The sequence below is a fragment of the Bombina bombina genome, chromosome 7 (assembly GCF_027579735.1).
Source record: "Bombina bombina isolate aBomBom1 chromosome 7, aBomBom1.pri, whole genome shotgun sequence".
NCBI classification, from domain to species: domain Eukaryota; kingdom Metazoa; phylum Chordata; class Amphibia; order Anura; family Bombinatoridae; genus Bombina; species Bombina bombina.
Genome location: NC_069505.1, coordinates 175,370,093 through 175,384,953, shown reverse-complemented (window position 1 = coordinate 175,384,953; position 14,861 = coordinate 175,370,093). Strand labels below are relative to the sequence as shown.

General features: G+C 39.9%; 1 protein-coding gene across 2 annotated transcripts in view; it reads right to left on the bottom strand.

Annotated features, from left to right (window-relative positions):
- NAP1L4 (nucleosome assembly protein 1 like 4) overlaps positions 1-14,861 on the bottom strand; it is a 333,781-nt gene that overhangs the window by 191,415 nt on the left and 127,505 nt on the right. For both annotated transcript variants that reach the window (XM_053720431.1, XM_053720432.1), the window contains exon 9: positions 8,884-9,029. In XM_053720431.1, coding sequence (XP_053576406.1) covers positions 8,884-9,029 — 146 coding nt within the window. The remainder of the gene's footprint in view (positions 1-8,883; positions 9,030-14,861) is intronic.

Genomic DNA, 14,861 nt, shown 5'->3' with positions numbered 1-14,861 from the left:
CAGAGTCTAATTACCAATTATATTTGGAAGGGTAGAAAGCCTAGAACCTCAACGCGTACGCTACAGAGGGACACCACAAGCGGCGGTCTTGGTTTACCAAACATTCTTTACTATTATCAGGCGGCACGATTGGCCCATCTACTGTGCTGGAGTGATAATTCGACTACTCCATCCTGGAGGGAAATAGAGCAATCTCTTCTCCCTCGGGAACTATCACTCTCCGATCTCCCATGGATTCCCTCACATAGACAGGGCTCCCTTCAAATCACCCACGCCGTAATCTCTGATTTACTTAAGTTTTGGAATCAGATTCGGCACCTTTCTTCTATCGCACCACATCCCTCCCCACGGCAGACAATAGCTAGTTCCCTCTTTTGTTTGCCTGACGCACACATAGCAGCGTGGTGTGGATTTGGAGTTACTATGATTTCAGATTTTTATAGTAGCACAAATACGCTTTCGCACAGTAGAGTTTGCGAGGACCTCATGATCCCTCCCCCACTTCATTTTGAAGCTTTTCGTTTCTGCTCTCTTCTTAGAGCATGGGGATTTCCTAAGCAGGATCTTAGGGAACCCACTGTATGGGAACACAGATGGTCTTCAACTTCCTTGACAAGAGGAATTCTCTCGTTCCACTATGACCTTCTACTTGATTCTCAACCATGCCTAAATATCTCGCAACATCTTGCTTGGGAGAGAGAGCTTGAGTTCACCGCTGATACTGAGACCTGGAATAGGGAGATACTATTTACCAGAAAATTACTCCATTGTGCAACCTTATGGGAGCTATTCTATAAGATCACGGTTAGATGGCATCTTGTACCTTATACTCTTCATAAAATACATACCAATCACCCCCCCACTTGTTGGAGAGGATGTGGTATGCTAGGTACGCAGAGTCATATCTGGTGGTCCTGCCCCAAAATCACACAAGTTTGGACGCAGTTGTTCCAGATCTGCAAGTCATTCAACTTTGCTTACACACTTAGCCCTCAGACTTGTCTTCTACATATAGGATTTCCAACTATGCCCCAAGCCCATAAATCTCAAGATGTGGAGTCTTCCACTCAAGAGTCACGAGGGAGGGAATAAAATAAAAACAGCCATATTCCGCTGAATAAATAATCCACAACACAAAAAAATAAGTTTATTTTCACTTTTTAAAGAAAAAAACTTAAATCAAAAGCAGAAGAATCAAACTGAAACAGCTGCCTGAAGAACTTTTCTACCAAAAACTGCTTCTGAAGAAGCAAATACATCAAAATGGTAGAATTTAGTAAATGTATGCAAAGAGGACCAAGTTGCAGCTTTGCAAATCTGATCAACTGAAGCTTCATTCTTAAAAGCCCATGAAGTGGAGACTGATCTAGTAGAATGAGCTGTAATTCTGAGGCGGGGCTTGACCCGACTCCAAATAAGCTTGATGAATCAAAAGTTTCAACCAAGAAGCCAAAGAAATAGCAGAAGCCTTCTGACCTTTCCTAGGACCAGAAAATAAAACAAATAGACTGGAAGTCTTCCTGAAATCTTTAGTAGCTTCCACATAATATTTCAAAGCTCTTACCACATCCAAAGAATGTAAGGATCTCTCCAAAGAATTCTTAGGATTAGGACATAAAGAAGGGACAACAATTTCTCTATTAATGTTGTCAGAATTCACAACCTTAGGAAAAAATTGAAAAGAAGTCCGCAAAACTGCCTTATCCTGATGAAAAATCAGACAAGGAGACTCACAAGAAAGAGCAGATAGCTCAGAAACTCTTCTAGCAGAAGAGATAGCCAAAAGGAACAACACTTTCCAAGAAAGTAGTTTAATGTCCAAAGAATGCATAGGTTCAAATGGAGGAGCCTGTAAAGCCTTCAGAACCAAATTAAGACTCCAAGGAGGAGAAATTGACTTAATGACAGGCTTAATACCAACTAAAGCCTGTACAAAACAGTGTATATCAGGAAGTATAGCAATCTTTCTGTGAAATAAAACAGAAAGAGCGGAGATTTGTCCTTTCAAGGAACTTGCAGACAAACCCTTAATCCAAACCATCCTGAAGAAACTGCAAAATTCTAGGAATTCTAAAAGAATGCCAGGAGAATTTATGAGACGAACACCATGAAATGTAAGTCTTCCAAACTCTATAATAAATCTTTCTAGAAACAGATTTACGAGCTTGTAACATAGTATTAATCACTGAGTCAGAGAAACCTCTATGACTAAGCACTAAGCGTTCAATTTCCATACCTTCAAATTTAATGATTTGAGATCCTGATGGAAAAACGGACCTTGAGATAGTAGGTCCGGGCGTAACGGAAGTGGCCAAGGCGGGCAACTGGACATCCAAACCAGATCCGCATACCAAAACCTGTGTGGCCATGCTGGAGCCACCAGCAACACAAAAGACTGTTCCATGATGATTTTGGAGATCACTCTTGGAAGGAGAACTAGAGGCGGAAAGATGTAAGCAGGATGATAACGCCAAGGAAGTGTCAGGGCATCCACTGCTTCCGCCTGAACATCCCTGGACAGGTATCTGGGAAGTTTCTTGTTTAGATGAGAGGCCATGAGATCTCTCTCTGGAAGACCCCACATCTGAACAATCTGAGAAAACACATCTGTATGGAGAGAACACTCCCCTGGATGTAAAATCTGACAGCTGAGATAATCTGCCTCCCAATTGTCTACACCTGGGAATGCACCGGAGAGATTAGACAGGAGCTGGATTCCACCCAAGCAAGTATCCGAGATACTTCTTTCATAGCTTGGGGACTGTGAGTCCCACCCTGATGATTGACATAAGCCACAGTTGTGATATTGTCTGTCTGAAAACAAATGAATGGTACTCTCTTTAGCAGAGGCCAGAACTGAAGAGCCCTGAAAATTGCACGGAGTTCTAAAATATTTATTGGTAATCTCGCCTCTTGAGATTTCCAAACCCCTTGTGCTGTCAGAGATCCCCTAACAGCTCCCCAACCTGAAAGACTCGCATCTGTTGAGATCACAGTCCAGGTTGGGCGAACAAAAGAAGCCCCTTGGACCAAACGATGGTGATCTATCCACCATGTCAGAGTGTCGTACATTGGGATTCTAGGATATTAATTGTGATATCTTTGTATAATCCCTGCACCATTGATTCAGCATACAAAGGTCTCATGTGAAAACGAGCAAAGGGGATCGCGTCCGATGCTGCAGTCATGAGACCTAAAACTTCCATGCACATAGCCACTGAAGGGAATGACTGAGACTGAAGGAGCCGGCATGCTGCAACCAATTTTAAACGTCTCTTGTCTGTTAGAGACAGAGTCATGGACACTGAATTTATCTGAAAGCCTAAAAAGTGACCCTTGTCTGAGGAATCAAGAAACTTTTTGGTAAATTGATCCTCCAACCATGTTTCCGAAGAAACAACACTAGTTGATTTGTGTGAGATTCTGCAGAACGTAAAGACTGAGCTAGTACCAAGATATCGTCCAAATAAGGAAACACCGCAATATCCTATTCTCCGATTACAGATAGTAGGGCACCCAGAACCTTTGAAAAGATTCTTAGAGCTGTTGCTAGGCCAAATGGAAGAGCAACAAATTGGTAATGCTTGTCTAGAAAAGAGAATCTCAGAAACTGAAAGTGTTCTGGATGAATCGGAATATGAAGGTATGCATCCTGCAAGTCTATTGTGGACATATAATGTCCTTGCTGAACAAAAGGCAGAATAGTCCTTAGTCACCATCTTGAAAGTTGGTACTCTTACATAACGATTCAAAATTTTTAGATACAGAACTGGTCTGAATAAATTTTCTTTCTTTGGTACAATGAATAGGTTTGAATAAAACCCCAAACCTTGTTCCTGAGGAGGAACTGGCATGATTACCCCTGAAGACTCCAGGTCTGAAACACATATCAGAAAAACCTGAGCTTTTACTCAATTTTTCAGGGATGCGTGAGAGAAAAAATCTTCTCACAGGAGGTCTTACTCTGAATCCTATTCGATACCCTTGAGAGACAATGCTCTGAATCCAAAGACTTGACAGATTTTATCCAAAAATCCTTGAAAAACCTTAATCTGCCCCCTACCAGCTGAGCTGGCAAGAGGGCCGCACCTTCATGCGGACTTAGGGGCTGACTTTGGTTTCCTAAATGGCTTGGATTTATTCCAATTTGAGGAAGGCTTCCAATTGGAAGCAGAATCCTTGGGGGGAGGATTGAGTTTTTGTTCCTTATTCTGACGAAAGGAACGAAAACGGTTAGAAGCCTTAGATTTACCCTTAGGTTTTTTATCCTGAGGCAAAAAAAACTCCTTTTCCCCCAGTAATAGTTGAAATAATAGAATCCAACTGAGAACCAAATAAATTACCTTGGAAAGAAAGAGATAGTAATCTAGATTTAGATGTCATATTAGCATTCCAAGATTTAAGCCACAAAGCTCTTCTAGCTAATACAGCTAAGGACATGAATCTAACACCAATTTTGATAATATAAAAAATGGCATCACAAATAAAACTATTAGCATGTTGCAGTAAGCGAACAATGCTAGATATGTCAGAATCCAATTCATGTTGCGCTAAATTTTTCCACCAGAAAGTTGATGCAGCTGCATCATCACCCAAAGAAATAGCAGGTCTGAGAAGATGACCTGAATATAAATAAGCCTTCCTTAGATAAGATTCAAGCTTCCTATCTAAAGGATCCTTAAAGGAAGTGCTATCTTCCATAGGAATAGTGGTACGTTTAGCAAGAGTAGAAATAGCCCCATCAACTTTGGGGATTTTTTCCCAGAACTCTATAGATTTTGCTGCTAAAGGATACAATTTTTTAAACCTTGAAGAAGGAATAAAAGAAGTACCTGGCTTATTCCATTCCCTAGAAATCATATCAGAAATAGCCTCAGGAATGGGAAAAACCCCTGGGGAAACCACAGGTTTAAAAACAGCATTTAAACGTTTATTAGACTGAACGTCAATAGGACTGGTTACCTCAATATCAAAAGTAATTAACACTTCTTTTAATAAAGAACGCATTTACTCTAATTTTAAATAAATAAGTAGATTTGTCAGTGTCAATATCTGAGGAAGAATCTTCTGTTTCAGATAGATCCTCATCAGAAGAGGATGAATTATGTTGTTGGTCATTTGAAATTTCATCAGCTAAATGAGTTTAAAAAGACCTTTTACGTTTATTAGAAGGTGGAAATGCAGACAAAGCCTTCATAATAGAATCAGAAACAAATTCTTTAAAATTTACAGGTATATCATGCACATAAGAAGTTGAAGGAGCTGCAACTGGCAATGTACTATTACTGATGGAAACACTATCTGCATGTAAAAGTTTATCATGACAACTATTACAAATGACATTCGGTGGAATAATTTCTACAATTTTACAACAAATGCACTTAGCTTTGGTAGAACCGATATCAGGCAGCAATGTTCCAGCAGAAACTTCTGAGACAGGATCAGATTGGGACATCTTGCTCAATGTAAGAGAAAAAACAACATATAAAGCAAAACTATCTATTTCCTTAAAAGACAGTTTCAGGAATGGAAAAAAATGCAAAAGCATAGGCCTCTGAAAGAGAAAGAGGCAAACATCAATGGGGTATTGAAATAATGAAAAAATTTGGCGCCAAGTATGACGCACAACATAACGTAAACTTTTTTGGCGCGAAAAATGACCGGAAATGACACACTTGCGTCACTAATGACGCCGCCGTGTGAAAGGTTTCGGCGTCACGTAAGACGCCGGAAATGACAAAGTTGCGTCATACACATACTTTTTTTCGTGCCAAAAATGTTCGCGCCAAAAATGACGCAATAAAGTTTAGCATTTGACGCACCCGCGGGCCTAATACCCGCAAATGTAAGAAGTAGTCAATTTGAAAAGAGACTAAACCCCAGGTAAGAAATAAATTTCTTAAAATGTTTACATTCCCAAATATGAAACTGACAGTCTGCAGAAGGAAATACATGAACCGGACTCATGGCAAATATAAGTACAATAGATATATTTAGAACTTTATATAAATTCATAAAGTGCCAAACCATAGCTGAGAGTGTCTTAAGTAATGAAAACATACTTACCAAAAGACACCCATCCACATATAGCAGATAGACAAACCAGTACTAAAACAGTTATTAGTAGAGGTAACGGTAAATTGAGAGTATATCGTCGATATGAAAAGGGATGTAGGAGATGAATCACTACGACCGATAACAGAGAACCTATGAAATAGACCCCGATTAGGGAAATCATCATATTCAAATAAGTGATACTCCCTTCACGTCCCTCTGACATTCGCTGTACTCTGAGAGGAATCGGGCATCAACAATGCTGAGAAGCGCATATCAACGTAGAAATCTTAGTACAAACTTACTTCACCACCTCCATAGGAGGCAAAGTTTGTAAAACTGAATTGTGGGTGTGGTGAGGGGTGTATTTATAGGCATTTTGAGGTTTGGGAAACTTTGACCCTCCTGGTAGGATTGTATATCCCATATGTCACTAGCTCATGGACTCTTGCCAATTACATGAAAGAAAAATGCTTATATGAAAAACAAAAGCAAATATAGCCCTCTGTAACAAATGAAAGCAGAGAGCAAAAGAAGAAGAGACTTAATTTAACAAAATTTTTGGAGCCAAAAATGACGCTAACAAAGATGATGCAAACACTGAGAAAAAAAAAAAAAACTTTTGGCGCCAAGGTTAACAGGAAGTTACATAATTCACGTCATAACAGGTGCGACTTCGCGGCCAAAAAATTACGTGACTCGTGTCATAGCAAACACAACCTTCGCGACAAAAATTACGCAATAAATAGAGGTATTTTGCGCCATGGCAAGCTTAATTTGCCCACGAAAATTTGAAAAAACAAGACCGAAGTTACAACTAGCTGAAACCTCAGGTAAGTAACAAATATATACTAAAATTTCTCCCAAACATAATTTTCCACGCTGAAACTGTTAGACTGCAAAGGGAAAAAAATATACATAGACCTGACTCAAGGCAAATATATGCAATATATACTTAAAACTATATACTATATATACTTAAAAAATATAAAGTGCCAAACATAGCCGAGAGTGTCTTAAAAAAAAAAAGAAAAAAAAAAAAGATATATACTTACCTGAAGACACCCATCCACAAATAGCAGACAGCCAAACCAGTACTGAAACATCAGCAGAGGTAATGGTAGAGGAGTATAATGTTGATCTGTAAAGGGACACAAGGGAGGTGGCAGATGAATCCCGACCGAATTTACAGAGAGTATTGGAATAGATTTCCCATAGGTGAAAACATGGCATCATTAGGCAATACTCTCTTCACATCCCTTAAACAAACACTGTACTTTGAGAGGAACTGGGCTTCAATATGCTTAGAAGCGCCTTTGACAGAAGAAATTAAGCACGACTTGCGTCACCATCCTCCAACGAAGGCCAAGTTTGTAAAACTGAAGTATAAGTGAGGTGGGAGGTGTATTTATAAGCATTGAGGTTTGGGAAACTTTGCCCCCTACAGGTAGGAATGTATATCCCATATGTCACTAGCTCATGACTCTTGCCACTTACATGAAAGAAACACACCTTTTAAAACAGTGCTTTCCAAACTGTGTGTCGGGACACATTAGCGTGTCGGCAGCAGTGTGTAGGTGTGTCCCTGCTTCAGCACAAATTTTTTTAAATTTAATTTTTTTTTTGGTTTCTGACTTTCCGCTTTCCTGCTACGCATATCACATGGTTGACACGTAATTGATACCAAGTGGGTCACAGATCATCTTAACCAATTGGCGCAGCTCAGTGGAAACTGAAACTATTCCCATTGGCGGCTCTGGCGGCACATTGGCTCCTGACTGCACGTGTAGTCGGCTCCTGACTGCATGTGTAGTCAGTGAGTGGGACTGCAGTGTGCAGCGCATGCAGTATTCAGTTGGACTCACAGAGCTCTGAGGGTGACAGCTTTAAACGCTGAGCTGAAGTCAGAAGTCAGTGGGGGTTTTTTCTGCAACTAGCTCCCAGTAGTGCATTGCTGCTCCTGCTCTTGATATATGGATAGGAAGTGGAAGCTTAAAAATGCTTGATGAAGAAATGTGTCTTTATCTAATATTCCACCAAATATTCTGAAACTGTGTTCATCCCATCAACCTCATACATCCCATTAAAATAGTAAGTAGCTGTTGGTGTTATTAAACTTTTTTTTAATTCTTGCACATACTTACATACTGTTACTTGTAAATACATTTCATTATTATATCATTTATGTATGTGTCCGTATCTTTTAAAACAAGTTAGTTTAACCTCCTTTTTGCTAGCACAACTGAATTACTGTGTCGCGAAATGAAGTAGGTCTAAAAAGTGTGTCACCAACAAGAAAAGTTTGGAAAGCTCTGTTTTAAAATAATCTATGGATGTTCTGGAACTTTTACAGTCTTTTCTCTGTATACCAATAGTTCCTTTAAGTTTGTAGCCAGAACTTACCCACTATGAACACTCATATTGGGTAAACGGTGTGCACCACTGTAGCCCAACAAGGGACTTTATTCTTTCAATAACTAACCCTCTATACACAGGTAATATACCCCACTCCACGCTAAGGGAACAAGCAAGGGGTTAAAATCACTACTGTTAGTTTTATACAGCAGTGATTTAATGCCTTGACTTCTTGTGTGTGTTCTGGGTAGTTAAGAGTCAAATTATTTGCGGTTAGTTTGTATCCTGGGACACACACACTAGTTTACCCTGGCCTAATATATTACAAGGGTATATGGAGATCTGGCTAAAATATACTGTTTTGCTTGAAATAGGTGATCTTAGAAATTAATGAGATATTTTTATATCCGTTTATTTGTAAAAATTTACAAAACAAATTAAAGACGTTTAAAATAACGAATGTGTGTTACATACCTTTAACAGGGTTAAAGAAGTTAAAAAACGACTCATTAGGTACTTGTTTGGTTATAGTCCTAACAGTACCACGTCCCTTGTGCTTTTGCTTTTTCTTTATTGTTTTGACCGTTACATTTTTCCCTTTCTTCCAGTCAATAGTGCATCTAGCAAATTCAAAGAGTAAACTCGATAAGGCATAAGATGCATTTTAATTTTGTGTTTAAGCAGAATTAAAAAATAAATATTACTATTAACATAAGTCTTACAAATCAAAACAGAAAATACTCCAAAATAAAAAAAAAACAAGACTATTTATGTATGTGAGTATTTATTTAACCCTTTAAGGACACAGCTTTCAGTTTGCTCAATTGTTTTATGACGGAAAAATTCCGTCATATGTCCTTAAGAGGTTAAATAGGAAAAACGTTTTTAAACACATTTTGAGAAACACAGAATGTAATTATGCCACAGATAAGATATCTAAGAAAAGGTTTGTCCTTAAACATACGTATAGGCCATTGCAACATACTGCAACATTTAAGGGACAGTAAACACCTTAAGATTTTTAAAATGTATAGCTATGCAGAAATCAAACAACTTTGACATATATTTTCATTATTTATTTTCCCCCTTTTTATGTAATTTAGCAATTTCTCATTCTCAAAACTTGAAATGCACCTTCTGACTTCTAAAGTGTAACTCTTATACATAGTGAATACTAAGATGGATGTTATTAATAACATAGTATGTTATTTTCAGGTGCTGATAAAAACAAACAAACAAAAAAACAAAAACAAACAAACAATAAATAAGTGTGCATTTCATTTTCTCACTAGAATGCCCTCTTAAAAAAGGGAAAGTGTAATCTGGAATTTGTATTATTGAAAAATATAGAAAATCCCTTTATTACCCAACCTAATCCCCAGTTTTGCATAACCAACATGATTATATTAATACACTTTTTACCTCTGTGATTACCTTGTATCTAAACCACTGCAGACTGCCCCCATATTAAAGTTCTTTTGACAGACTTGCATTTTAGCCAACCAGTGTTGGGTCATAAATAACTCCACGGGAGTGAGCACAATGTTATCTATATGTCACATATGAACTAGCACTGTCTAGCTGTGAAAATTGTCAAAATGCACTGAGATAAGAGGCACCATTCAATGGCTTAGAAATTAGCATATGAGCCTACCTAGGCTTAGCTTTAACAAAGACTTCCAAGAGAACAAAGCAAATTTGATGAAAAAAAGTAAAACAAAATGTAAAGTTGTTTAAAAATGCATGCCCCATCTGAATCATGAAAGTTTAAATTTTTGACTAGACTGTACCTTTAAAGAGACAATAAACACTAAATAAATACAAGATAAAGCTATGCATTCAAAGAAAAAGAATAGTTTGAGAAAAACATGTAGATGTATTTTTTTCACTAGCTGTTTAAATAGTGACAAAACAAGTGTAAAGTAAACAATGGGAGCTGCCATGTTGTAACTTAGGTTACCTTCTCTGATGTGGACAATTAGGGGCAGTTATAAATAGGTCACTAGAGTATGCAGGCAATGGCTGTGTGGAATATAACCGTGTTCGCACTTCCATTTCTATAATAAACTGAAAAGCTCACAATTTCAGAATGTAATTACAGGAAAAAGGAAATTTATGCTTACCTGATAAATTGATTTCTTTTACGATATGCCAAGTCCACGGGTTTCATCCTTACTTGTGGAATATTATCCTCCTATTAACAGGAAGTGGCAAAGAGCACCACAGCAGAGCTTCTATATAGCTCCTCCCTTAACTCCTCCCCCCAGTCATTCGACCGAAGGTATAGGAAGAGAAAGGAAAAACTAAAAAGGTGCAGAGGTGACTGAAGTTTAGAAAAATAAATCCTGTCTTAAGATGATAGGGTGGGCCGTGGACTCGGCATATCGTAAAAGAAATCAATTTATCAAGTAAGCATAAATTTCCTTTTCTTTTACAAGATATGCCGAGTCCACGGGTTTCATCCTTACTTGTGGGATACCAATACCAAAGCTTTAGGACACGGATGAAAGGGAGGGACAAGACAGGAACCTAAATGGAAGGCATCACTGCTTGAAGAACCTTTCTCCCAAAAATAGCCTCAGAAGAAGCACAAGTATCAAATTTGTAAAATTTGGGAAAAGTATGAAGGGAGGACCAAGTCGCAGCCTTACAGATCTGTTCAACAGAAGCATCGTTCTTGAAAGCCCATGTGGAAGCCACAGCTCTACTAGAATGAGCCGTAATTTTTTCAGGAGGCTGCTGTCCAGCAGTCTCATATGTCAGGCGGATGATGCTTTTCAACCAAAAAGAGAGAGAGAGGTAGCCGTAGCTTTTCGACCCCTACGCTTTCCAGAATAAACAAAAAAAGATGTTTGTCGGAAATCCTTGGTCGCTTGTAACTAAAACTTCAAGGCACGAACCAAGTTACGTAACAGACGTTCCTTCTTAGAAGGATTAGGACACAAGGAAGGAACAACAATTTCCTGATTAATATTCTTATTTGAAACAACGTTGGGAAGAAATCCAGGTTTAGTACGCAAAACCACCTTATCCAAATGGAAGATAAGATAAGGGGAATCACATTGTAACGCAGAAAGCTCAGAAACTATTCGGGCAGAAGAGATAGCAACTAAAAACAAAACTTTCCAAGATAACAGCTTAATATCTATGGAATGCAGAGGTTCAAACGGAACCCCTTGAAGAACATTGAGAACTAAATTCAAACTCCATGGTGGAGCAATAGGTTTAAACACAGGCTTGATTCTGATTTAAAGCCTGACAAAATGCCTGAACGTCTGGAACATCTGCTAGACGCTTGTGAAGTAAAATAGACAAAGCAGAAATTTGTCCCTTTAAAGAACTAGCCAATAATCCCTACTCCAATCCTTCTTGGAGAAAGGACAACATTCTAGGAATCTTAACCTTACTCCATGAGTATCCCTTGGATTCACAATAATACAGATATTTACGCCATATCTTATGGTAAATCTTCCTAGTGACAGGCTTGCAAGCCTGAATCAAGAGTATCAATGACCGACTCAGAGAATCCTCGCTTAGATAAAATCAAGCGTTCAATCTCCAGGCAGTCAGCTGCAGAGAAATTAGATTTGGATGTTGGAACGGACCTTGAATGATAAGGTCCTGTCTCAATGGCAGTTTCCATGGTGGCAGGGACGACATGTCCACCAGATCTGCATACCAGGTCCTGCGTGGCCATGCAGGCGCTATTAGAATTACTGAAGCCCTCTCCTGTTTGATTCTTGCGATCACACGAGGCAGGAGAGGAAATGGTGGAAACACATAAGCCAGGCTGAACGACCAAGGTACTGCTAGAGCATCTATCAGCACAGCCTGGGGATCCCTTGACCTGGACCCGTAACATGGAAGTTTGGCATTCTGTCGAGATGCCATCAGATCCAATTCTGGTGTGCCCCATTGATGAATCAAAGTTGCAAACACCTCCGGATGGAGTTCCCACTTCACTGGATGAAAAGTCTGACGACTTAGGAAATCCGCTTCCCAGTTCTCTACTCCTGGGATATAGATTGCTGATAGATGTCAAGAGTGAGTCTTCACCCATCGGATTATCTTTGATACCTCTATCCTTGCTAGAGAACTCCTTGTTACCCCTGATGATTGATATATGCCACAGTCGTGATATTGTCCGACTGGAATCTTATGAATTTGGCCGAAGCTAACTGAGGCCAAGCCTGAAGTGCATTGAATATTGCTCTTAGTTCCAGAATATTGATAGGTAGTTGACACTCCACCCGAGTCCACACACCCTGAGCTTTCAGGGAATTCCAAACTGCACCCCATACCAGTAGGCTGGCGCCCATCGTCACTATTACCCAAGATGGCCTGCGGAAGCACATCCCCTGGGACAGATGATCCTGTGACAACCACCACCGAAGAGAGTCTCTGGTCTCTTGATACAGATTTATCTGAGGAGATAAATTCGCATAATTCCCATTCCACTGTCTGAGCATGCAGAGCTGTAGTGGTCTGAGATGAAAGCGAGCAAACGGGATGATGTCCATTGCTGCTACCATTAAACCAATGACTTCCATACACTGAGCCACTGATGGCCGAAGAATGGACTGCAGTGCTCGGCAAGTATTTAGAATCTTTGATTTTCTGACCTCTGTCAGAAAAATTTTCATGTTTACCGAGTCTATCAGAGTTCCCAGAAATGGAACTCTTGTTTGTGGAACCAGTGAACTCTTTTCTACATTCACTTTCCAACCGTGAGTTCTTAAAAATGACAACACTATGTCCGTGTGAGATTTGGTCAGATGATAATCCGATGCCTCGATCAAAACATTGTCCAGATAAGGCGCCACCGCTATGCCCCACGTCCTGAGCACCGCTAGAAAGGACCCTAGGACCTTTATAAAGATTCTGGGAGCTTTGGCCAAGCCGAAGGGAAGAGCCACAAACTGATAATGTTTGTCCTGAAAGGCAAATCTTAGGAATTGATGATGATCCTTGTGGATAGGAATGTGAAGGTATGAATCCTTCAGGTCCACAGTGGTTATGAATTGACCCTCCTGGATCATTGGCAAAATTGTACGAATGGTCTCCATCTTGAATGATGAGACTCTGAGAAATTTGTTAAGACCTTTGAGATCTAAAATTGATCTGAAAGTTCCCTCTTATGGGAACTACGAATAGGTTTAAGTCAAACCCTTGGCCCTGTTCCAGCTCTGGAACTGGGCAAATTACACCCATTGTGTAAAGGTCTGTTACACAGCGTAAGAACGCCTCTCTTTTTGTCTGGTCTACAGACAAACGTGAAAGATGAAATCTCCCCCTTGGGAGAAAATCTTTGAATTCCAGCTGGTACCCCTGGGTCACAATTTCCAATGCCCAGGGATCCTGTACATCCCTTGCCCAAGCAAAGAAAGAGAGTCTGCCCCCTACTAGATCCGGTCCCGGATCGGGGGCTGCCCCTTCATGCTGTCTTGGTAGCAGCAGCGGGCTTCTTGGCTTGTTTACCTTTATTCCAGGCCTGGTTAGGTCTCCAGACCGACTTTGATTGAGCAAAGTTCCCTTCCTGCTTAGTGGAGAAAGAGGAAGCAGAGGATACTCATTTAAAGTTTCGAAAGGAACGAAAATTATTTTGTTTACCCCTCATCTTGAGGGACTTGTCCTGAGGTAGGGCGTGACCCTTAACTCCAGTAATGTCAGAGATTATCTCCTTCAACTCAGGCCCGAATAGCGTCTTACCTTTGAAAGGAATAGCTAAAAGCTTAGATTTGGATGATACGTCAGCAGACCATGATTTCAGCTATAACGCTCTGCGCGCCAGGATGGCAAAGCCTGCGTTCTTCACCGCTAATTTTGCAATTTGAAAAGCAGCATCAGTAATAAATGAATTGGCTAATTTAAGAGCCTTTATTCTGTCTAAAATGTCTTCTAAGGGCGTCTCTACCTTCAGAGACTCCTCCAAGGCGTCAAACCAAAATGCCGCTGCAGTAGTTACTGGAACAATGCAGGCTGTAGGCTGTAATAGAAAACCCTGGTGAACAAATAGCTTCTTTAGAAGACCCTCTAATTCTACGCTTAGCTAGAGTAGATATAGCTCCCTCCACCTTAGGGACCAATTGCCAGGAGTCCCGTATGGTGTCAGATATAGGAAACATTTTCTTAAAGTTAGGAGGGGGAGAAAACGGTATTCCTAGTCTATCCCATTCCCTCTTAACAATTTCCGAAATTCTTTTAGGAACCGGAAAAACATCCGTGTAAGTAGGTACTTCTAAATATTTGTCCATTTTACACAATTTTTCTGGGGGAATTGTGATAGGGTCACAATCATCCAGAGTCGCCAAAAACCTCCCTGAGCAACAGGCGGAGGTGTTCCAGTTTAAATTTAAAAGACGCGACGTCCGAATCTGTCTGAGGTAATACATTTCCTGACTCTGAAAGTTCCCCCTCAGACATAAAATCCCTAACCCCCAAATCAGAGCATT